Source organism: Nipponia nippon, unplaced genomic scaffold (assembly GCF_047370975.1).
Source record: "Nipponia nippon isolate SJK-2023a ecotype South Korea unplaced genomic scaffold, ASM4737097v1 scaffold_2, whole genome shotgun sequence".
Taxonomy (NCBI): Eukaryota; Metazoa; Chordata; class Aves; order Pelecaniformes; family Threskiornithidae; genus Nipponia; species Nipponia nippon.
In genome coordinates this window covers 4,313,781-4,336,446 of record NW_028262336.1, presented here as the reverse complement: position 1 = coordinate 4,336,446, position 22,666 = coordinate 4,313,781, and the positions used below count along the sequence as shown (strand labels likewise).

General features: G+C 45.6%; 2 protein-coding genes across 4 annotated transcripts in view; both read left to right on the top strand.

Annotated features, from left to right (window-relative positions):
* Nucleotides 1–5,853, top strand: part of LOC104008641 (galactosylgalactosylxylosylprotein 3-beta-glucuronosyltransferase 1) — a 31,488-nt gene extending 25,635 nt beyond the window's left edge. For both annotated transcript variants that reach the window (XM_087758839.1, XM_087758838.1), the window contains exon 6: nt 1,471–5,853. The gene's annotated coding sequence lies outside the window, so the exon portion shown is untranslated. The remainder of the gene's footprint in view (nt 1–1,470) is intronic.
* Nucleotides 5,854–8,298: 2,445 nt separating this feature from the next.
* Nucleotides 8,299–22,467, top strand: LOC104008640 (beta-1,4-galactosyltransferase 3-like). 2 transcript variants are annotated; one of them, XM_087756855.1, is made up of 6 exons: nt 8,299–9,120; nt 16,002–16,237; nt 17,147–17,337; nt 17,899–18,021; nt 20,788–20,892; nt 21,870–22,467. In XM_087756855.1, the coding sequence occupies exons 1-6, from the start codon at nt 8,883–8,885 to the stop codon at nt 22,027–22,029; spliced, it is 1,053 nt and encodes a 350-aa protein (XP_087612981.1). In that variant the 5' UTR covers nt 8,299–8,882; the 3' UTR covers nt 22,030–22,467. The 2 variants fall into 2 exon arrangements, with proteins under 2 accessions (XP_087612981.1, XP_009458811.1); XM_009460536.2 differs by having other exon boundaries at nt 8,302–9,120; nt 21,888–22,467.
* Nucleotides 22,468–22,666: the final 199 nt, after the last annotated feature.

Sequence of the window (22,666 nt, the reverse complement as noted above, 5' to 3'; positions counted from 1 at the left end):
GACCTCCCAGAGGCCTCTTTCCCCTTTAACGCCTACAGATGTGAGCCGGGCGGACATTGCTGGGTGCGGGATTTGGTGCTCTGTTAACCTCTAGTTGGACCACTGGCATGGCTGCTTGGCACGTGTGCCGACTTGGTGGATGGCCACAGACATGGTGTAAAGGGACCTGCTGATGACGTGAACGGCGAAGATCAGGCTTCAACGGGTGCTGCATAAATAGCAGTTATTTTGTCCCAGCTGGAGTCCGCTCTCTTCCTTGCCCGCATTCCCACCACCCTTAGCTGTGCCCAGCTGAATCACGGCAGTTCCTGTGAGTCTGGAGGAGAAAACACCATGCACCAAATCAGAGCCAATCTGCAGAGGGGGAGCAATAAGACACATCAGGGTTTTGCTTTTCACAAGAGACAACGAAAAGAAAAAGAAAAGCTTAACGTTTAAAAAAAGGAAAGTGTTTTTCTTCTCTGCACTAGAAATTCTCCTTTTTCTTGCTGCCCTGAGAACCATTAGGCAGGATCTGAGATGTGCTGGGATTGAGGATCAGGGGTGAGATCCTCAGCTACGTCCCCAGCCACTTTGTGCACAGCGGAGGAGCAGGAGGGACAAAAAGGGGATCTCTGAGCCTGTCTTCAGCTGGAGAAAGGCTTTCACTGTGGAGATATTGTAAAAAATGGCCGTAAGCCTGGTCTCTGAGAAACACTGTGGGATCATGCAGAGTAGGAAGGGGAATGAGAAAGATGGGGGAAATCTTTGGGATTGTCTGTATTGCAAGAGGGGCCACAGAGCAACCAAAAGCTATCACAGCACATGTCCCTGCCGACTGTTTTGAAACCCCCTCAAAACACAGGCTTTGGCTTCGGAGAGCAGGAGGTGGAAATTAATTTTGCTTCGTATTTTTCTTTGTTAAAGCCCTGAAAATTATGACTCAAGACCGGTGTTATAAAAACTACCTATTCTTATTGCTAACGTCTATTTACAGGCATCTGAGAGAGAAGAGTTTGCTTAGGTTAGTATAGGACTCCTGCTGCCTTGTGATATTTGGAAACAGGGAAAGAAAGAAGTTCATCTGCATTTCAGGGCTTCCAGACAGACTGAAGAGGGATCCTCAGATCTCATCCTCCTGCTCTTTCTTTAAAAAAAATACCAGAGAGGTGAAAATAATGATTTTATGGGGAGCAAAAAAAAAAAATCCTTCAAAACCTTTTTATAATTCATAAATAAAATATTCCAGCTAGGACTCTATCCCAGCTAGGACTTCTATCCAGTGCGGATAGAACAAGCAGCTCTTCAGCCACATCCCCAGCCCAAAGCTGTGTGTTGCATGGCTGAGGAACCTGGTTACTGTTGGCTGCCTCGTGTCTACCTGAGTCAGGGGACAACCCTCTTGGGAATGCGTCCCCTGCTCTGTTGTACTGCATGTGGTATTGACAGCTTTTATCTCCTTCTTACCTCATCTTGTGTTTGTTTTGACAGAGGCAGCGGGCAGTGATTGTTCCCGAAATTTGTCAGCAACCACAGCAGCTGCGTGCATCGCCTGTTCTGCCCGGCCCTCTGCTCCACCGCTGGAGGATGATAAACACCCCCAAACGCAGCCACGCTGATCAGCTCCCGCTGCCCCCAAGGTGGTAACAGGCAGGGATGGAGCTGATGCGGTGCCCTGCGATCCTACAGCTCTTCACCTTTGACTTTGTGCCCTGGCTCCCGTTCCCCACCTGGGAGAGGAGAGCTTCCCTTCCCCTGCGGGCTCTGTGTTTTCAACCATTCGTTAAAATTTATTAGATGCAATCTCCGTTCTTGGCTGTGCCAGCACAGAGGCTGAAATCCGGGATGGGTGCGCGTGCCTCTGAAGATCCCTCCTGGCATATCGTCAAACCTGAGCTTCAGTACGGCAGCTGCGAGCTGCAGTGGTTCAAGGACAGAAGTTGTCCCAAAAGCACAAACGTGGACCTGTCGGCCTGAGATTGGTATGCTCTCAAAAGAGCTTTAAAGCAAAGCTAGCCTGAGAGAGGCTCTCCCTCTGAAGGATGCACTCGGATACAGACATGGATCAGCCTTCAGTGTCGGGGAGGGAGCTGTGCTGGAGCCCCTGATTTTGGGTTTGAGAGTTCAGAAGGGATCTGGTGCCTACGCCTCAGCTGAGACCTTGAACTGCCCTCGCTTAAGGTTGGTTTGGAAAATGTCATCCCAGATCCCCAGGCCCAGAGCCCTCTGGATAAAGATCCTCTCCTGCTCAGGGAGACCCGGCAGGTACTGTACCTCAAAGGCCATGCCTCCATGTCTCGCTGCAGAGACCAGAAAGCAGGAGCAAAGATGGGTGGACTTAAAAGTGTTGCTCCTAGCCTGGATTCCTGCTGCAGCACTGTCAGGCACTTCAGTAGCCTCGGATCACGCATATGGACTTGCTTCCTAGACCTCCAGAGAGGAAGACACCTCTCTGGGGTGGAGGTGGGTGAGAAGTGCTCAGAGAAGAGGAACCCTCAGCCTGCACTCACCTCCTGTGAGAACGTCAAGGAATGTGGAGAGACATCGTCAGGAAACATATCTTGAGCACGTAGATGACAACTGAAATAGCAAACGTAACAAGGCTTTGCAGCTGAACTTTGAAAGGCACGTGTGGCCCTGTGAAGAGAGAGGAGACAGCATTGTGTGGAAGGGCTTCCCTTTCCCTCAATAAAGCAGGAAGACAGCCAGGTGGAAGGCAGCCCACAGAGCAGGAGGTGGCAAGTGAGGACCGAAGGAAGGATGCACTGGATTAAAAGCACAAGTGTTGGTACCATGTGTGTGCGTGGGGAGTGGCGTCGCTGCGACTTTTCCAGGAAGATTCCTTGAATGACCCAGAAACCCCTCTGAGCACATCCTGAAAACCATCTTCACTCAGGCCAGGAGAAACAAGGCTTTAGGCACTCAAAACACATCGGGGATTTCGCAGCGGGGGGGAAAGTTACGAGCAATTGAATCGTCCCCCGCCCAAGAAATTCTGGGCTGGCAGGAGACTTATTTATTTGTTGATTTATTTATACTAGAATTCTTCTTTGCCTATTTCTTGTTTAGGTTTTTTTTTAGCTTAGATCACCTGGCACATTCATGAAGAAAGAATATTTCCCCCCTCGCCACAGACTCTCACAGAGGAACAGTGGAACTTGGTGTTCACCGACGAATGTCGTATGTTCTGCGCTCCCTGGGGTTTCTTTACAATGATGTCTTAAACTGGCAAAATAATCAGAAACACAGCAAGGAGGGGAGTACAGCGAAGGGAATTACAGTGCCTTTATGCAAGAGATGTGGGTGGCACTAAGTTTCTGGCTCCCAAGCAATCATAGCGTGGTAAAAACATGTGCAAAGGAGTGCCTCACTCAGCAGATAGTCCCCATGGGATCTCAGGAAGCCTCCGTGAAGGGGACTCTTCGAAGGGTGTCTGAGAGAGGGAGTCAGTCCGTGTTCCCTCATGGAGAACAAGCAGCCGTGCATCCTGCTACGGGAAGGGGGCTAAAGTCCAGGAGGGGGCAAAGGGGGTGAGATGCCTCCTTTCAGAGAGGAAGGCAGGAGAAATCAAAGAATAGGCAGCAAATAGAGAAACGGAGGCTGCGTTTAGTGAGGCCAGGGTCTAACACCCAGCACTACAAGGCCACCCTGCCCTGAAGGAATACTGAATGGGCCATGGAAGCGGTGTCTTCTCTGGGCCCTAGAAAGGTCCTTACAGAGCAAGGGTCTGGCATACTGGCACTGGATAGCATGAAGGAAGCCTGGCATCTACAAAACCCTCTTCATTCTCCATTTGTCAGAGCTTTGTGTCCTGTCCTCCGAAGGAGGTAACAGGCCTTGCGCTCCTGTGGGCTTTGCCAACCCATCCCTGCCACCAGGCAGGTGGGCTCAATGCTTCCACCCAGCATTAAACCAAGATTAAGTCCCCTTCTTTGTGGTTTTGATGAGTGAGCAAGAGCGAGGGAATAAAGGATTTACAATCCTCCATTTTCCCCTCCAAGATGGGCAGGGTTTCTGCCCGTATGAACAGGAGGGGATATGGCGATGAATTCCCTGGCCTTTAATCTCACGCAGGTCCTACGCAGGGTTTTGGCACTGCCGGGGTGTGTTTGTAGCAAGGGTCTGTTCCCATTGCAAAGGATGCCCTCCACACACATGTTTTTAGAGAGAGGTCCCCTCTGCATCCCTGTAAGAAAGCAAAATTATTATTCCTGTTTTTCCCACTGGGGACCTGGATTCCGGTGACAGGAGCTGCTCTCACAACCAGCCCTATCGCACCATCTCCATTCTCACCCCAGCCTGGCCCTGTGGAATAGTATTTCCGTGAATAAGGGAATTCTGTCAGTCACTAAATCATGCAGGACCAAGACCTTGGATGGACAGCGTGGATGTAGCCAGCTGATACTCCAGGCTAGCAGCCATTTGGACCTGTTCAGCACAAATAATACTTCTTTTCTCTGTCGAGCAGCCTAAGGAGGGCAAGGACTGCTGCCAGCCGAGGTGTATCAGCTGAGGGTAGGTGAGTAAGAGACACCACAAGCTAAGACGGCTGCTTGTTTGTTAGCAGAGCTGGGTGGGAGCCCAGCAGTGGAGCAGCGGTCAGAGTCACAGGCTTCAGGGAAAGCGAATGCAGTGAATGCAAGAAGGAGGGAAGCTGCAGATCCAGCCTGAAGTGTTTAAAGAAGAGAAGGCATCCCAGCGCCTGTTTTTTACTAGCATATTAGTATCTGATATTCACGTTCTCTGAGATCCATCCAATTAACCAACCAATGAATATTACTAACATTTCCTGTTGCAGAAAATACTATTGACAAAGGAAAGAGAATGTCAAGAAAATAATTTTTAATGGTTATTTATTTATATTGAATGGTACTAGAGCGTTATTAAATATGATGTGAATAGTACAATATTGCACCAGCCTTGTCTTGCAGCGTAAGTGCTTACTTATTTTCCAGGAAAACACAGCGGACGCCGTAATCGAGAATGTATCATCAGTTTTAGTTGTTCTCGTTTCAAGGGTACTCCCTTCAGTCTTTATCTGACCCAAATGCCACAAGAGAAATTCAAGCAAAACCACTTCAGGTCCCTGAGGCTGGTGCCTGCATTATGGAGATGAAGGAAGGGAGACAGGAAAGAGACAGGAAAATATAGCCGGAACTCCATAGTCTTACGGCATCTCTAGCAGCAAGCTGTCATTTTGGTGACGTGGTGACAGTCCCTACTGAGATTGCCCTCTAAAAGTGCTGACCACAACTCTGAAGTGCGTGGTGGTCAGAACATGGGGCAGGCAGGCAGTTCTCCATCACAAGGGAGAGGGGAAAGGTGCCACAAACCTTCTTAGTGCAATCGTAAGCCTAAACAAGGCTGCTGCTGGCAGTGAGCAGGCTGCCTGAGTTCCGTGGAGGTCTACTGGGTGATGTTATGAGGTCTAGTGGGTGACGTTATGAGGTCTACTCTGCAGGGTGCACCGTATCTGCTCCAGCCCTGTTGGGCCAGCCAGCTCCTGCACGCTGCCCTGCCCTCTGGGAAGAGCCAGGACAAGCTCTCCTGGCAGCAGTACGGTAAGACCCGGGGGATCTCCTGCAGGAATGTGGTGACACATCACATCTCAGGTGTCAGCAAAAATTGATCCAAGGTCATAATATCCATTTGGCCTGCCTGCTCTGTGAAAAGTCTCTCCCAAGTAGCTCTGGAGGCCATGAAACCTCTCAAGAGATTTTCAACTTCCTTCCTCCTGGAGGAGGACCAGCTGCTCAGGACAGGAATCGATGGGAAGAAGGCGAGGGCAGTAGCTTGTGGCCCTCTGCAGTACAGCCCGCCGCATCTCCTGGGGTAAGGGGGAGACACCCAGGAGCAGCACCAATGGGGTAAGGAAGCACAGGCTAAGGCATTGCAAGGCTTAGTCTTCCTAACCAACTGCGCACTGTTTCGGTCCCTGCTTCTGCCAGTCGCTGTAAGCTACAACCCACTGGGAAAAATGTATGAACTCCCTAGCACTCCCTGAGCACTACATCAGTCCAGTGGGATCAGGTAGGGAAACGACTCCAGTCGCTTGGTTCCTCCTTTGCTTTCCAGACTGGAGGAGAATGGATTGGCCTGTTTGGCAGGAGCCCACTGTTGGCTAATCCACAAGCCTGGGAAAAGCTAGGAGACCCAGGTCCTGTTTCTAATGTTCTCACTGATTTACTCTGTCATTTGGCCAAGGTATGTCACATCAGCTATCTGTAACTTCGGGATTTTTAACAAGAGACCCACCTGCCAGAAACACGGAAGCAATTTAAGACTCTTTTGAGAAAGCATTGCTAAAAATTTAGCATACTTGAGTACAAGCCAAATCCATCCCCGTGTAATAAAACAAAAATCACATTCACAAAGGTGTTGCTTAAAGTGCAATGTGAAGTTCACGAGCCAAGATCGTGCGCAAGGCTGAGAAAGAACTGCCATGGCCAAAAGTACCTGAAACGTCCACCCCACTAGAAAACACTGTCACCCTCAAAAAAGAGGGACAGCTCTGCTTGGCTACAGTGGCTGAAAGGCTCTACAATGCCTGTACAAGGATTAATGCTACCTTCCTCTTCCCTAGGCAGAATCCCCAGGGATCGGGAGGGCAGTGGATGGGACACATTGCCTGACACTGCCTGAGCACCCTGCTTGGTAGCGCTGTGTTACACCAGCGCATTGTTCCTCCCCTCCTTGGGCCCTGCCTTTTCGAGGCCAAGCTTCCCAGCCACTCTGCTGCATTTTCAACAGGGATCTGGTGCAGGCCCCAGGAGACAAAGCAGGGAGGAGAAAGGGAAAGAGCAAGCAAGAATGAATCTTATTAAATGGAGCGAGGTACTTCTCTCAGTCTCTCATCACGTTCAGGGCTGATTGGAGGTGAAATTACACTTGGAGGAGGGGAAGCCCCCTCCCCTGGGACAATTCAGAGGCTCCCGCACAAACTTAATTTCAAGCTCTGTTGAAGATGGTGTTTGTCTTTTTTTTTTTTTTTTTTTTTGTATGCATTCAATTTAATTTCTCAGGCAGACGTGTGAAAATGAGAAAGGCAGACCTTTGACTGTGAAGACAGCTCGGTGCCTACTTCTAACAGATCCAGTCTCACGTTGTTTTCCTCCATCACTGCCCTCAATAAATCTGTGCGCAGGGGTTGCTAAAATGCCCACCACCTCCCTTCCACGCTGCGGTGGAGACGGTTAAATTATTTTTTTTTTTGCATTTAAGCAATCCAATTCATTTTTAATTCAAAAAAAACCCCAGTTTTTGACAGCTCTGCTTGAAACAGGAGCACTGTGACCTTGAAAAGGCTCGGACCTGCTGGCACCATGAAGTTCTGATCTGTACTCTGCTCTCCAGTCCGTACTTGCTCTCTTGTGAGAAAAAGGCTCGTGGTGGTTTCTGATCCACCCGTTTCAGTGACAATGGCTGAAAGGGAAGGAGAGGAACTGCATTTGGTTTTGGAAGGCTCCTGGGGGAGAGGTTCCTGGAGATTCAGCTCTCCCGGCCTGCACAGAAACACACACTGCTCAGCTCCTCTGCAGGCAGTTGATCTGGCTAGTTGCACATTAGTTTTCCGATCTTGAGAGCATACATACACACAGGTTAAAATACAGCTTGGGGTAGGCTGTTGCCTTTCCAGCTGCCCCGCTTCTTGTGCCCAGGAACAGACAGACGGTGATGATTTTTAAAATCAATGATTTTTAGCAGAGTTGCTGACACAGGACAGTTCCAGCGGGTCTGGCTTCTCCCTGCCTCCGAGACAGACGGAGGCAGACAGGCCTTGCCCGAGTCGTTCCTACATTGCCATTTCCCACTGTGACCCAAGGGAGGACGGCAAGCAAAGCATGAAGCACAGAGCAGTACCAGGCTCTCAAATAATTTCTGTCTGCAACCCCAGGCAGGCGGAGTGAAACACAGCCCCGTAAGCCCCATCTCGTTAAGAAATCAGCCACTAAAGAGATGGGTGTAAAAGCCAAAATTGTTATGGGCAGCGAGGCCGTGACAGGACGCCCCTTGCTGTGGAGGCTCTCCTGACCTTCAGGTGTAGGTAGAGCCGTGTATGCATTTCAGTTTATCTCTCTCTGCTCAGTTCAATAAGCAATCCGGGACAGCGGCTGTGGGTTGAAAAAGGAGAAGAGCCGCGGTGCAGCCCACCGGCCGCCCCCACCCCTCTCCCCTCCGCCACACAGCGCCTGAGGGCCGTGACGGCGCCAGGCGCCGAGGGAGGCCGGGGACTACATCTCCCAGCATGCAAAGCGGAGCAGGGCGGAGCCCGGCGGGGCTGTGCCGCCGCGGTGCATGCTGGGAGCTGTAGTCTCGTTGGGGCGCGGGCGCTGCTGCCTGACGGTTGGGCGGAAACGTCCGCCCCGCCGCTGCCGTCGTCGTCGTCGTCCGCCCTCCGTGAGGGCGCTGGGGCGGAGCGGGGGAAGGCCGGGCTGCCGGGAGCCTCGGGGGTGGGGGTTACAGCCCAGCCTGCCCCTCCGCCCCGCCTGGGCCGTCCCGTCCCGTCCCGTCCCGTCCCGTCCCCTCCCGCCGCGCCGGCCGTGTGCCGCTCTGCCCGCGGGCGCGCTTCCCGCCCTTGCCGCTGCCTCAGGGCGGCTGTCCCGCGGGGGCAGGCGTGAGGGCGGGCGGGCGGCCGCCGCGCCTGTGCCGCTGCCCCCGTGGGTCTTACGCTCTTGAACGGCTTTTTCTCTCCTTCAGGCCGGCTTGCGGAGCCCTTGTAGCGGGAAGGGGTGGTTTGGCTCGCAGCGTCCTGAGGAAGCCGTGCTAGAAGAGCAGGCTGCCGCCTCAGAAAGTTTGAAGAGGAGGAGGAGGTGGAGGTCTTCCCTGCACGGCCGTGTAGCCCTGGACGTAGAACAGCAGCTCAGCTCCTCACCGGTCCGATTCCAGAGCATGGGCTAAAAGCTATGTCCCTCTCCCGTGTCGAAAATCCTTGTTTTCTGCTGTTTCTGTTTGTCTTCCAAGCAATATTTATCCTGATACTCTACCGAGGTGGACCCTCAAATGTGTTTCGTGGGTTTTTAGACTCGCGTCAGATTCTGGATTACTCAAAAACTCATGATGTGTACACAAACCTCAGCTTGTTTACCCAAGCTCCTAATGAAGAAACCATGCCGTACTGCTCAGTGCAGTCACCAATATTCGGTAGGTATTAACCGGTCGTGTTTTTGAAATAGCTGCTTTGGTACGTGATAACACTGAACGCTTTGTAAATGTAAGTTGTATATTTTTTCAAACTTTTCCACTTTAAAAGTTGTATACTGGTGCAATACTTACACTGACAGAACTTTCTTGTGTTAATTAACTCCTTTGTATTGGTTATGTGATGAAAAGTATTTTACTGATCTAAAAACTTCCAGTATTAAGGATTTGGCTACATAGAGGTTGTAGAACAAGAGTGAAAACAGTGCATGGTGTTAATACCAAGTTAGTAACACTTTTTTTTTCTTGGCTGTCCTGCATAAAATGTGCCAACGATTGTACTTTGGTAACTGCCTAATTTTGACCTCTTACTCACTGTGACTCCTGGGTTCTTTGTCTCAGCCTTATATCAAGCCTGTAGTTCAATATAAATTGATTCAGTTGGTTTTAAATATCGTTTGTAGGAGAATGTAGCTTGGCACCTTGCTCTTCATGGTGATCTTTTTGGCCTGTGATTGCTACGCATCCTTTAGACGTAGAAACTTCTCCTTTAGACTTACAAGTATGGTCACAGGTTAATTTGTATTTGCACTAAGACCAAATTAGAGCTGATCCTAGAGACAGCATTAATCCAGCAACTGCACTGCTAAAACAGTTGAGAAACTTTAAGTAAATAAAAAGTCAAACCCGTAAAACAAGTTTGTTGAAGTGGTGCGTCTCTGCTAATAGCGAATCTGTTCCACTCAGCCAGCCAAGAATGGGTGAGTTCTGTAAGCGTACACTTACAGCTGGTTTGGGGATGCCTGCTTCTTAGAGTACGGTGTAGTAAGTTACCCTCTTCTGGTTTTCCGTACTGCACAGGTATCTATCTGCATGTCTAAATCTTGCATATAATAAGCACTACTTAGTCGTTGCCCTGCTGTTGTAGGAAAGCTGGTAGCTGCACGTGGAGCACAGCGAGAGCAAATGGCTGACCTCGGTTCACAGCTGGAAGTACTGTGAAAAGCCAGTGCTGTGGTTACTCTTGTGTCAAGGTGCTTACTGAGGTTAGAGAACTCTGCTGGAACGCTTCGGATGAGCCTTTTTAGACTGCAGGCTTCATCATGGTGCTTGTTCTTTTGGGGAGTTTTCTTCCTTCCTCTGTTGCTGAAGTTCAATGAAGTACATACTGTACGTATGATGAAATTATATGATAACTTTTGGGTATATACTGCAGCATTTCCCTTGGAAACAGCTCTACTAAGTAAATACTGAAATACTAATAGTACAGAGCCTTTTTGCACAGGTGCCAGTCATAGTGGTCTTAGTGCAGTCTCTGTTCATCACTAGCTGCAGCCTATCAGTTCTTTTGGGAAGCTACAATTCTATGTTTCCAGCCTAATCGTTTTATTTGAAAAAGCACAGCAGGAGTGTGCCTGCACCTTGCTTGCTTGCACTACTGACAAGAATCTGCTGTCCTGAAAAGAGTCAAATGAGGAAGCTTTGGTCTCAAAGAAAAACAAACCTAGGTGCAGTTCTGTGCAGTTTGCCTACAAACCATCAGATAAGCAAGAGTAGTGATGCATTTGTAGGAGGCAGAGTAAAATTATACTAATCAATGCTCTTAGACCTGTGAAATCTTTTTAAGACCTCTTCTGCCCATCCCTGAGAGAGCTGAGAACAGAGGGGATTGGCCTGCACGTAGTACTTAAGAGCTAAAATGAAAGCACAATGTTCGTTATAGACAGAAACGAACAGTAAAGTTGACTGGGAGGAAAAAAAAATATGAGGCAAAGTAATTGTGGAAGTTTTGCTGCATAAAAAATTGGAGGTGAATGTATGAAGCATTGTTGCTGTGAAACAAATAATTTGGAGCATTGATACAGATTCAGCTTAAGAAAAATGAGCGCTCTGCTACAGCTTAACTTGGTGATATTTCCCTTTAAATATAAGAAGTAGATTATTCCTTCTGGTATTACTATATGCCAGCCTCTTCCGGGTGTTTTTGGTTTCCCCCGAGAAATGCATGCTGCTCTGCAAGGTGCTTTGCCCTTTGTTTTGTATGTAATGGGCACATAGGAATAGATATATAAATACTTTATAAAATGTCTTGATTGGTTGTTACCATCTTCTCTCATGGGGCTGATGTCTCTTGGAAGTGTTACATCAGAGAGAATGATGCCTTTTAATATTAATTTCATAAACTCCATTAAATGAGATTTTGAATCAATTGTTGAGGACTCCAGTCTCCAATTCAGAGCTGGTAATAAGTCACTGTGTCCACTCCAAAGCGTGTTAAAGTAACTGGAGGAATGCCAAATGGCCTGAATGGTTTCTGCATCAGGGCTTTTATGAAGTGTAACACTTTTCCCACTTACGTATATAGTAGATCATTTCAATAACTGCTTGAATGTAAGATCAGCTTGCAGCTCATCGGTCTTTTTCCTGCCTCCTGAGTCTACAGCATCTTGGTTCTTCCGGGGCGGTGGAATAAGAATTACAGTATAATTGCTAAACATCTCTGTCTTGGAGGAATTAGGCTCTTTCTGACTAACGTTACTTTTTTAGCACTTAGTGGTGTCCATTGGACCTGTTGTGACAGACAACTTGAAAAGCATTGTACTAGATATTCAGTGTCTTCATTAATATTGTGAATAAATTACTAAAGTTCCCTTAAAGGTTAAAGTTTCCACTTAAATAACCAGTTGTCTGTTTCCTCCTTCTTTGTTTTTGGAAAAAGCAAAGTGTTTATATGCTAGAGTTGTGCTTATTCAAACTTAATGAAGTAGCTTTTAAATTCAAAATCTGACTTGCTCACGTTGCATGCAAGATGTGTTGTTTGTTTCGGTTCATCTTTTCCTCTTACCAGGAAGAAGCTTGATGCTGGAAGACTCAGGTTTTTATTTTTTTTTTAAAGAGGTAACTTACTTCATGCATGGTTTGTGCTCAACAAGTTGGTTTAGCCCTTGAGGACTTTAATAGTTGAAAGTTCTGTCTGTAACTCTGCTGTTTTACATAAGCTCGTGCTATGGAAGAATTTTTTTCCAAGCCCTTCTTACTGCCTTTCACTCCCATCTGTCGTAACCTTTTCATGAGTGTGACCATCTGTCGTGGTAACGAGTAGCTCCTGCTGCATTTCCTAATGGATGCTCTCCTACTAGAGTTTCTTCTCTTGGATTTAAAGAGAAGTAAAAAGGTGGTAATACTGAGATTTATTTTCAGCTGCCGTTGAGGCAGCCTTGTATTCTGTTGTTAGAAACGGGTGCTTAAATTAAGGCTGTTGGTCTGCCTTTTTTTTTTTTTTTTTTTTCTTTCATTCAAACAGTGGTAGAATTATACAAAAATGACTCTGTTAGTGTGTGGTGCTGCACTTTCTCAGTGAGGTATTCATCCATGCTCCTGTTCCTGTTTATTTAGCTTGTGCAAGTTCTGCTTATTCTGGCTGAACTCAGTAATTATAGCTGCTAACTCGAAATGTGTAGCAAGGGGTTTAGAAATCATGTAGTTCCTTTCTTCAGATAGGATAGATCTGGTCAAAATCAATAGATCCCCCTGATCGTCAAATGTGTTGCCTAGAAAGTAAAGCAAGCAGGGAGTATGCTGTCACTGGCACCAGCTAACAATACAGACAGGGAATTACGAGTTTTCAGTCTATCCACCGAAGTTTCACATTAATTGAACACCTTCCGTGTGATGGTACAGGCATGGAAAGAGCTTAGGAACCAAGCTACGGAGAAATTGCTTGGATGCTTCAGGGTGTTGATTCTGTACCTTGTCTGAATTGGGTTCCTGTGCTTTCTAGCATGTCGGAAGATGGGCTTTTTCTCCTTTCCCAAAGCGGTGCTTCAGCAGTTTTATTTTTCCCTATTTTGTCCAGCCTGCAACTGCTCTGTTCACATCTGGGATTTAATTGGATTACAGTGCATTAACCTTTTGTTAGTTGGGCAGGAAGGAGACCTGAGAGCCAGAATTTAGTTTATAGCCAAGGAGCGTACGGCAGCCAGAGGTTTTGGGGATATAAGTCACAGACTAACTTCTTTTTCTCTGTGTTTCCTTTGCATATACTAGATTGAGTTTCTGAGCTGAGTTGTTCGAGGTATGGAGCCAGGCAGCTCAGGAGAACACGACATCATGAAAAACCTGAAAAATGCAGCTATTACCCTCATGAATCATATGCTTGGGTATGGAAGGAGACAACAGGAATGAAACTATTGCACATTATCTTACTCATACCCTTATGTCCAAATTTAGATTTGATTTTTTTTTAATTTAAGGATTATCGCTACAGAATCTTACTTTGCAATGCAAAGAGCCCCGATTATATTACAGGAAAAAAAAAAAAAAACCACAACAAAAAAACCCAAAACACCCTGCCTTTGTGTGAGAAGAAAAGGGATTAATTCCCTTTCTTATATTTTCCTTGGAGCAATGATCTGGAGTTGAAATCCAATCTGAATATAACATTTCTTTAGCAAGCCCCAGTTGTCACCAAATCAGTGGTTAATGGGGCTTTAGTTAAAAGAGCTGATAATCAGGGAGTTCATAAATCTAAAAAGCAACATAAATTACAGGTTAAAACCAATGTTGGACTGAAATGTGGTGATCTTAAAGGCAGAACAGGAAACTGTCTGCGTAGAAGTAGGTAATAACATCGTAAAATCTTAACAATAAATGTGACCTAGGCTCATGGGCCCACAGCATGATTCTCTGAAGAGCTGCTCTTCTGTTTCAGGTACAAAGGTACAGCAACGTACTCCAGTTTCCTACTGAGGGTAACGCAGTCAAAATCAAATTACCTCTGTGTTTTAGATACTTAGGGAAGGATTGAAAAGTGATAATTAAAAGTCGGCTCTTGCAAGATCTTGCTGACAAGCAAAATTCAGGTTTTCCTTTTAAAAACAAACCAACCAACCAACAAAAACAAACCATGAAGCGGGATTCGCAGCGACTAGACCTTTTTGACAGCGTGAGGAATGGGATCAGTGGCTGTTCAGACCAACCTTCAGGAAATGCCGTTATGTGTGTTCCTTGAGGAGGAGAAGGAGACACTCACCGGGTATAGGTTTGCCCATCAGAAATGTGAGGTATACCAACTTCCACATACTAGCAAAATGGTTCCCAGTTCTGGATGGGCAGCTTGAATCTTATGCCAAACTTAGTCCCTCAGCCTTGTTAGTGCTCAAAAACCCCCCGAACAAAACAGCGGAGGGATGTTGCTTCCTTCGGTGTCAGTTAAACAGGATGTGGGTGAGCCCAGGCTCGATTTGTTTCGTTAGAATTGTAGCAGAGACTTGAGCGTAGGATGGGCTGGAAGAAGTGTCTTCTGGACTCACCTGCTTTAAGACTTAATTAGACTTAAAACACACCTGTAGCTTTCCCTGCTCAACTGAAAGCTACTAAAAACCAGGCCTAAAGATTTCTCTCTTTCTCTCTCAGGCTTCACTTTCAGAAGTTTTTTGAGAGAATAATTTATTTCAGTGGTTTAAGAGGGAGTCTGACTTACAAGATACTGAAAACTTGCTTTAAGCCAGCCATAGGATTAACTGTGAGCTTGGAAGGAAAAGAAAAACTTATTTATAGCTATTTAAAAAAAAAACAAAACCCAACAACTTGCCTCACAGGCTTCTGGTGCAGAAGAATATTTTGTCTGTGGGTAGCACGGCCTGCAGAGAATTGTTGGTCCTACTTAAAGCTGTCATTTGAAATTATCAGCTTTTAACTGTGATTTAGGTAAAGATTTCTTCCTAGTTGATTTAAGTGAGAGATTTCAATCTTGTTCTGCATTTGTGCTTTATTTCCTTAAAAGTTGATAGTGGTTGGAAACTATGAAGACACACTGATTTGTGTATAAATATAACTCTTCTGCTACTTCTGGGACTTTTTCTCACTACCCAGAAGGACAGGCATTTAAATAATTGTAGAATTTGTTTGTTGATATTGTTATGAGACTTGTGTTAAAATGGTGATGGATGCTTTATATTGATTGTTTCTTACTTGTGACTTGTCAAGCTTTTTTCATCTGAAGAATGGAAGAATTCAGATAAAAATGTAGAATTATTTTTTTTTTAATTAGGTAAAAACTATTAAACATACTGGATATGTTTTGCATTTAAAATCGAGGTACCGAGTAGCAGAACTATCGTATGTAGTTTGTTTTGCTACCCTGCGCCTGCTCCTGAAGATAAGTAACATCTCTCTTCTTCCCTCTCAGTTCTGTCAACTGCTTCTCCCAAAATGTTGAAGTACTGCCTGTTTATCGCTGTGTATCACATGCCCTTGTGGCATGTGATTCTAACATCAAATTGAACTTGAAACTTTTTTTACGATAAAGCTAACATTTCCTAAAGCATTTGTATTCATCCAGGCTTTAAACTGTTTCTCCCCCAACCTGCTGAATATCCTTTTGGACGTTTTTGCCCTTGAATCTCCTCTGAAAGAGGCTTAGAGACTTTTTCCGTATGGGTAGCAAAAGCAGATACGTCTGTTCATCTTGATTCATTTTCAACGCTGTTCTTACAGTGAATACGTTTATTCAAGGATCCCATCAAAGCAACACAAGACAGAAGGTTTGCTTGTGTAGCAGGGAGCCAATACCAGGAAAGAGCAAGCTGTGCAGGAGCCCGGTGAGGCTTGCTGGCTGTGCCGGGACTCGGGGTGCCTCTCTAGCAGGTCGCCTGCTGGCCTGGCGCTGTGCCCAGCACCCCTCGGTGTGGAGCCGTGGGGAGGTGACCAGCAGGCAGTGGTGGACTTCATCACGTGGGCACACCTGCATGGCGTTGTAGGTAGGGCTGGCGTCTTAAGGAGTAAACATATGTAGCTAATCTGGTAGGTTTGAATGAAGGCTGAGAAGCATCACTGATCTTACTTTTTTTTTTTTTTTTCTTTTTTTCTGTCTCTCCTTACAGTTGGTCCATTAACCATCACCTTCAGGGTGCTCCCTAGTGAGAGAACGATCATCAGAAAAAATCCTTTTGTTCAGCCCGGTGGCCGCTACAGGCCACCTCACTGCTTGGCCCGCTACAAATCAGCCATCCTCGTAGCCTACAGGAACCAGGAGAAGTACCTTCACCACCTTCTCTACTACATTCATCCTTTCTTGCAGCGCCAGCAGCTCAGTTACAGTATCTACTTGATTCAGCAGGTAAATCTAAATCAGATGTGCCTGGTGGTGCAGCTCAGCTTCCCAGTTAAGGGTTAACTTCTGACCAAGAGATGTGAATCTTCTAAGGTGGAAATACAGTTTTATGCATGGGTTTAGAGCAGGTCAGTTACATGCTGTCCCATCTCCATGGCTGCTAATGATAGAAATATTATACCACTTGTCAAGACTATCATTCTGCTATTGATTGGTTCTGCTTTTTTTTTTCTTCTAGAGGGATAAAGTTGTCATTAAGTGGTAACCTGTATTTTCAGCTATTCAAGAGTTGAATGTGGTTTGTCTGTAGCTTGTCAGTGTGGCTACTGAGCAAAACTGTTGAGACTAAATGCTAAAGTGAAGTTGGATGTTTTTAGTCTGTATCAAATAAAAACATCTGGCTCGACCCTGCTGTGGGGCAGCCTGTGCAGGTCAAACAGCCATTTTTAACTAACATGGAGAGGCGTGGCAAAAGATAAGTGGTGAGAGAACAAGTTTTGGATTCATTACTTAAAACTGATAGTTGATGGGGAGAGAAAAGCAGCTTTTTTCTTTGACCGAGATCTTTTTTTTTTTTTTTTCTCATTTCTAAGCTTTAATAAGCCATAGTCAGGGCAAAAGTGTTGATATGCAGATGTACACCTGAGGATTGACTTACCGGTCTCTTAAAAGTCAGCCTTCTTCAGGTGCCCACAGTGCCCAGCACCTGTGCCCCTGACACAGCAAAGCTTACAATTGCTGAGAATTTTGTGAAGAGAATGGGTGAAATTTTCAGAGTTTGGGGCATGAAATTTGGAGCCAGTATTGATTTACTCCAGTGTCATTCAACTGAACAAGGCCTTTTTACTAACATAAATTTTAATTGAGTTATCGTCTTTGTTGTTTTGGTGAAGAAATGTAGGTTTTCTTTTCCAGGTGGGGAATGGTACATTTAACCGAGCAAAGCTGCTTAATGTTGGTGTCCGGGAAGCCCTGAAGGATGAAGACTGGGACTGCCTTCTCCTGCACGACGTCAACCTAGTACCTGAGAACGATTACAATCTGTATGTTTGCGATGAGTACTATCCCAAGCATATGGCTAGTGCTATGGATAAGTTTCAGTACACGTAAGTGCCTCTGTTTGCTTTGGATGTGTGTGTTCTAACTGGTTCACTTTTTGCATAGAAAGGATGAATGGGGGCAGCGAAAGATAGAGCCTCTAAGAGGTTTTCTGTTTGTTAGTTTTGCAGTAGTGACTTCCCCAGAAAAGGGTATTCCTGACCTGAGCGTGCAATCTTGAACCGTTCCTTGCCTGCGGTTCCCTGTTCCACTGTTAGTTCAGCTTGGCAAATGACTGGCAGATTTCTTTTTGCCTTTCCTTCCAGAATAAAAGGATAGGGTGGGAATTACTGGATCCTGTGGAAGATGGGTGATAGGATGACCCAAGATGTCAATTTGAAAACCAGCTTTGCTTTGGTCTACTGGGGAGGAATGTTGGGGGGGGGGGGGGGGTTGGAACATGATAGGAATGACAGTGGTTTAGCTATTTTGGTTTTGGCATTGTAATGACAGTGTCTGTAAGGTATGCAATTAATATACGTGTGACTTGGATCACGTTGTTGATTTGTGGACTGGTATTAGCCCTCAATATTGATGCTTTTATTTTTTTTTTTTTTTTCCCCTCTTAGTCTGCCATACAAGTCCTTTTTTGGGGGTGTATCTGCTCTGACTCCAGAACATTACATGAAGATGAATGGGTTTCCAAACACATACTGGGGCAGCGGTGGTGAAAATGACGACATTGCTACAAGGTACTAATGCACAGGGCAGGCTTAAAATAGAACCAAGCTGGCTAGTGAAACCTGTAGCATTACCCTAAGAAAGGAACTAAGATGTTGGTCCTGAACGCACTTGCAGTATCATAACCCAAAATGCTGCTGGCATCGGGAATGGTTAATGTCAGAAGATGCTCAGAATCTATGAATCCAGTCATTGTGTGGTGGGAGGACAAAGCTTTCCTCAGACTCTGGAGGGCAGAGTGTTACTTCATGTCCTTGGGCCTGCAGTCGCTCTGGCGTGCGTCCAAGGGGTCATAACCACCAGCAGTTGACAAGTGACTCCATTGACATTAATGGCCACAAGGGAAGGAAGGGCTCTGCAAGCTTGACAAATAAGAAAACCAAGAAGGTACTTCTTAATTCTCAGACAGTTGGGAATTTAAGTTACGTTAAGTGCATCTAGGTCGCTCCAAGTATTACCTAATCACCAATGCTTGGAATTAAGGAACACAAGGAATTCTGTCTTCAGCGCTGGGTGATGGAGAAGCCTTGTACTATTATGAGTCACCGACAGCAAGATCTGATGTTTTTTCTTGTACTTTAGTTGCCATGGCAGCAGCGTGCTATAGAAGTGAATACAACGAGTTAATTTCCAGGTACGCTGCCTAATGCGAATTCTTCAAGTACAAAATCATGGCTGCAGCTTCTTTATTCAGCTTTGTAGCTGCACTGCGCACCTTCATCATCCTGCACTGAGGCAAGCTCACAGGGAGTTTATAAAACTAAACTGACAATAAAGGCCTTGTGCGTTTTTTGGTCTTGCACAGTGTGACAAGTTACACGGTTTTGGTGGAATGTTCTGTTCGAGGACTGCAGGAGTTTTTACAAAGCAGTATTCTTCTGGGAATTGAAAGTCAGATTTTCTAACATAGAATTCCTCCTTTTCCTTTCAGAGAAAGCTAACTAAAAGGGTGTATGATTGTTTAGAGATTCAGCATTTACTAAAGGAATGGAATGCTAGGAGAATAAATCTTTAAATCAAACACTATGATGCTGGGTTTGTTCAGCTGTTCTCAGTACAGCCTAGGCATCTAAAGTGGTTTTCAGTACGAGTGGTATAGAGTCGTGCCAGCTATGCGTAAGAGTGCGCTACAGAAACCTCTTCAGGTTATGGAGATTCAAAAATAGCCCTTTCTTGAAAGGTACGTAAAGTGGTGTTTCTCTGAAAACTAATACTAATGATTGGCAATGATGTTCTGGCCCATAGGTACATGGAGGCCACCAACAGCGCCTGTTAATGATTTATTCACATACCGAAGTCTCAACCTGCAGAAGTTAGGAATGAGCTGGCTGGTTTTGAATGGCCAGCTTGATGTACCTCCTGGGATTTGGATTTTAGGAGGTGCTCAAGCACTTCTTACCATGTAGCAACAAAATTAGTTAGCATTTGAAATTGGACATTGAAATGTTAAAAAAAGAAAAAAAGTCGTGTAAAGATTTTTTTGCTGGGATACTTATGTGTTTTAGTTAAAAAAACATGCTGGCTGCTGCTTATAGTTGGCAGACTGCAGTACTCTAAAATATCAGTCCTAGCTAACACCAGGATCTACCTTTTATTAGAAGAAAACACTAATTGGAACCGCTTCCATGTTAACATTATCAACTACAGGAAACTCTGTTGGGTTCTTCTTAACAGTAAATGAATGTCTTAACTGTTTCCTATTACGGTTTTAGTTTAATCTTGCAATGCAAAACTGTAACAGCAAAGCTAGTTTAGTGTTCTTGCTTTTCTTGTCTTTTTGATGGAATATGTAATCAGCTTATGTTCAGAAAACAAGAAAGCTTGTCTAAAACTCAATCTGAAATAATAGTATGTCATACTGTCAGTGTAGTGTTGTAATCATTTGATGGCTCTAGACTAACAAATATGTTCAGTTCTGTAGCCTCTTTCAGCTTTATAACATTCCTGCTTCAGTGCAGCGTGCTGCTGTACCAGATCTCACTGGAAGGGAATCCCGTGTTGCAAACACGCCGGTTAGATAACCTCAACTGAGCAAACACTCATTCTTACATTCACAGGAATTTTCTCTGTGCAAGAGCTGCCCTGGGATAACGCAGGTTGCTAGCCCTAGCGCTATGACAGGCACTTTTTGTTGGTAAACCACCATAGATGCCATCAGCAATGGGTTGCTTGAAAGTCACCCAAAATGCTCTTTTTAGGAGCTCTGTTCCGGAATTCTGAGCTTTTAGTTCACTTTGTTCTTACCTAACTGTCCTGCAGCTGAGCAGCTCACATTTATTTGGCCCGTGCCTGCATTTATCACTAATCTTTTATGAAGCCGGTCCTCTGATCAGGCCATCTGAATGAACGGCACTTCTCAAAGAACAGAGAGAGGCTTAATCTGGATCTGAAACTCAGGACTGGCTTCCTTTCAGAAACTGCAAGTTTGGGTGGGGTTTTTTTAAGTTTAGGTGATGGCCCTCGAGGCACTAAGAGCTCTGCTCGTACGAGGAAGTGAAAATAATGCTCCGTATGCTGTTGTTCATTCCCTGCTTGCTATAATCCTCTTTGTACCCTGTCGGAGCGCACTGCAGCTGGCAGCTTTCTAGCCCAAGCCTGGTTAGAACCTGCTAAAGACCGTGTGGCGCTGTGGTGTTAAACTCGCTCCCTTCAGTTTCTCCGTTTTGCTTTGGTTGCATTAACACTGAAAAACCATCCCTGACTTTGAACTTGCCTATAACTAAGCCTAGAAATGGCATCTTTATGCCTAAGCAAACATTTTGTTTGTTGTTTTCAAGGATTCAGTTAGCAGGAATGAAAATAGTCCGGACATCACCTCACCTTGGACGCTACAAAGTGATGGACTACAATGAAGAGGCAGAGACAGGAGAGCCTTGGAGAAGGTAACTGCTTGGGGGCAGGGGGCAGTTAGGAGGCTACTCTCTGCCTTGTTACCATCATCTTCCTCAGAACAGGCAGTAAGGATACCTAATGCCACTGCTTGTTTTTCTGCTTTAATGTGAAGCATTAATTTAAAGAAGGCTCCCAGTCAGTTTCAACTGACTCATTCTGCTCCTCTCTCTGCATTTGAAGGGTTTCTCCTGGTTTCCTACTTTTTTCCTATTGTTAAGGACAGGTGCTAGCTCAGAAGCTAACACATATCAGACTTAAGCATCGAATTATTCAGGGAATAAAACTTTAAAAAAAAAATACTGCCCGTCTTGTAAATAGGGAGAGTTCAGGTTGAAGAGGCACTTTGTTACAACTTCCCTGTCATAAAAACTTGCCCTTCAATCTGTGTGGATTTACAGCGTGCCACTAAAACAGCAGAAAGCAGCATTCTCGTTTGAAGACATGAGGAAAGTGCTATGGGAGACCTGAGCAAAGACCCAGTTTTACATAAAAGAGCTGGAGAAGGGTGTTGGGTCAAGTGTGGTGGAGGCTTCTCATCCCAACAGCGCAGACTTCCCTCTATCATCTCAAAACTCAGGTTTCCGTAACAACCCTGTCTTTAAACCTACCTAGAGCAGCCTGCGTACACCATTGCTGCACCCACTGTGTTGCGCTCCCAGGTCACTCTAAGCTGCTGCCAGTTTCTTGGGTTTTCTGCAGACTGGAGTTGCCACCTCACTGGTTTCCCTGTCTGACTCAGTTCCAGTCCAAATTGCCCTCCTCGTTTAGAATACGCAATATGAACTTACTCCAATCGGTTTAGTCTTGCAAAATGCCTTCTCTCTCTAGCCTGTATTATGTGAGAAGAATTTTCTTGGGGCTTTTGTGCTAGCAGCTTCCATCTGCTAAGCCCTTGCCCCCTCTGGATGTCTGTTTGTTCTGCAGCTTCAGCTGCAAACATCACCTTTGTTCTTCTGTCTAACTGCAGGTATTTTTCCTTCTTCAGGCCCACTTCCCGACACAACACCAAAAAAACATGGAAGGATGATGGAATGAATTCATTAGAGTTCAAGCTCCTTTCCAGGACAAAGCATCCTCTGTATACCAACATCACTGTGGACATTGGATATGTTCCCCCATTTTCTTAAGCGAACGAAAACAAAAGCAGAGTTTGGGCTCAGCATGGCAGCACGCAGATGGGCATTCAGCCTCTGCCTCCCGTTGCTGTGTGGAGCCTGCACCACCTGAGCCTTTTGCCTTTCATGCATTTCAGTTTTCTTCTGACTGTTTGAGACTTGGCAGAAAAGGCTTCAGGAATAGGATATGATAGCCAATAATTGTCAAAGCACTGTAAAACCAGCTCCTGAGCCAGACCCACCTCCGAGGTCTCTCTGGCAGCAAGCTGGCCCAAGTTTTCTGGAAGTTTGCTCCATAGGTGTATAGCTCTGTCCTGCTTCATACTTAGTGTTAATTGGGGCGCAAGCCATTCTGAAATGCTGTATTTTGAGAAAGCGTTGAAGCCGGTTACAGTTCTGTAAATATATCTTTTGTGAATTTGAGTAAAATAAATTATGTGTTTGGGTTAAGCTCTTCTAGAATATTTAATGAGTGTAATAAAGGAGAAAGTTGCCCTGATTACTAGACAAAACCAGAGCTTAAGTCCTTGTTTTTTTCTGGCCTGATCCATCAGTGTTTAAATGTTTCTATTGTAGCTGTAAGTAATTCAGGCTGAATGGGACCTGAGGCTGTCACCTAGTCTGACCTCCTGCTCCAAGTAGGGCAAAA

Coding starts and splice junctions, on each gene's coding strand:
- LOC104008640 (XM_087756855.1), top strand. CDS start 8,883: ATGTCCCTCTCCCGTGTCGAAAATCCTTGTTTTCTGCTGTTTCTGTTT. Junction 9,121..16,001: donor AGTGCAGTCACCAATATTCG/GTAGGTATTAAC, acceptor CTCTCCTTACAG/TTGGTCCATTAACCATCACC. Junction 16,238..17,146: donor GTATCTACTTGATTCAGCAG/GTAAATCTAAAT, acceptor TTTCTTTTCCAG/GTGGGGAATGGTACATTTAA.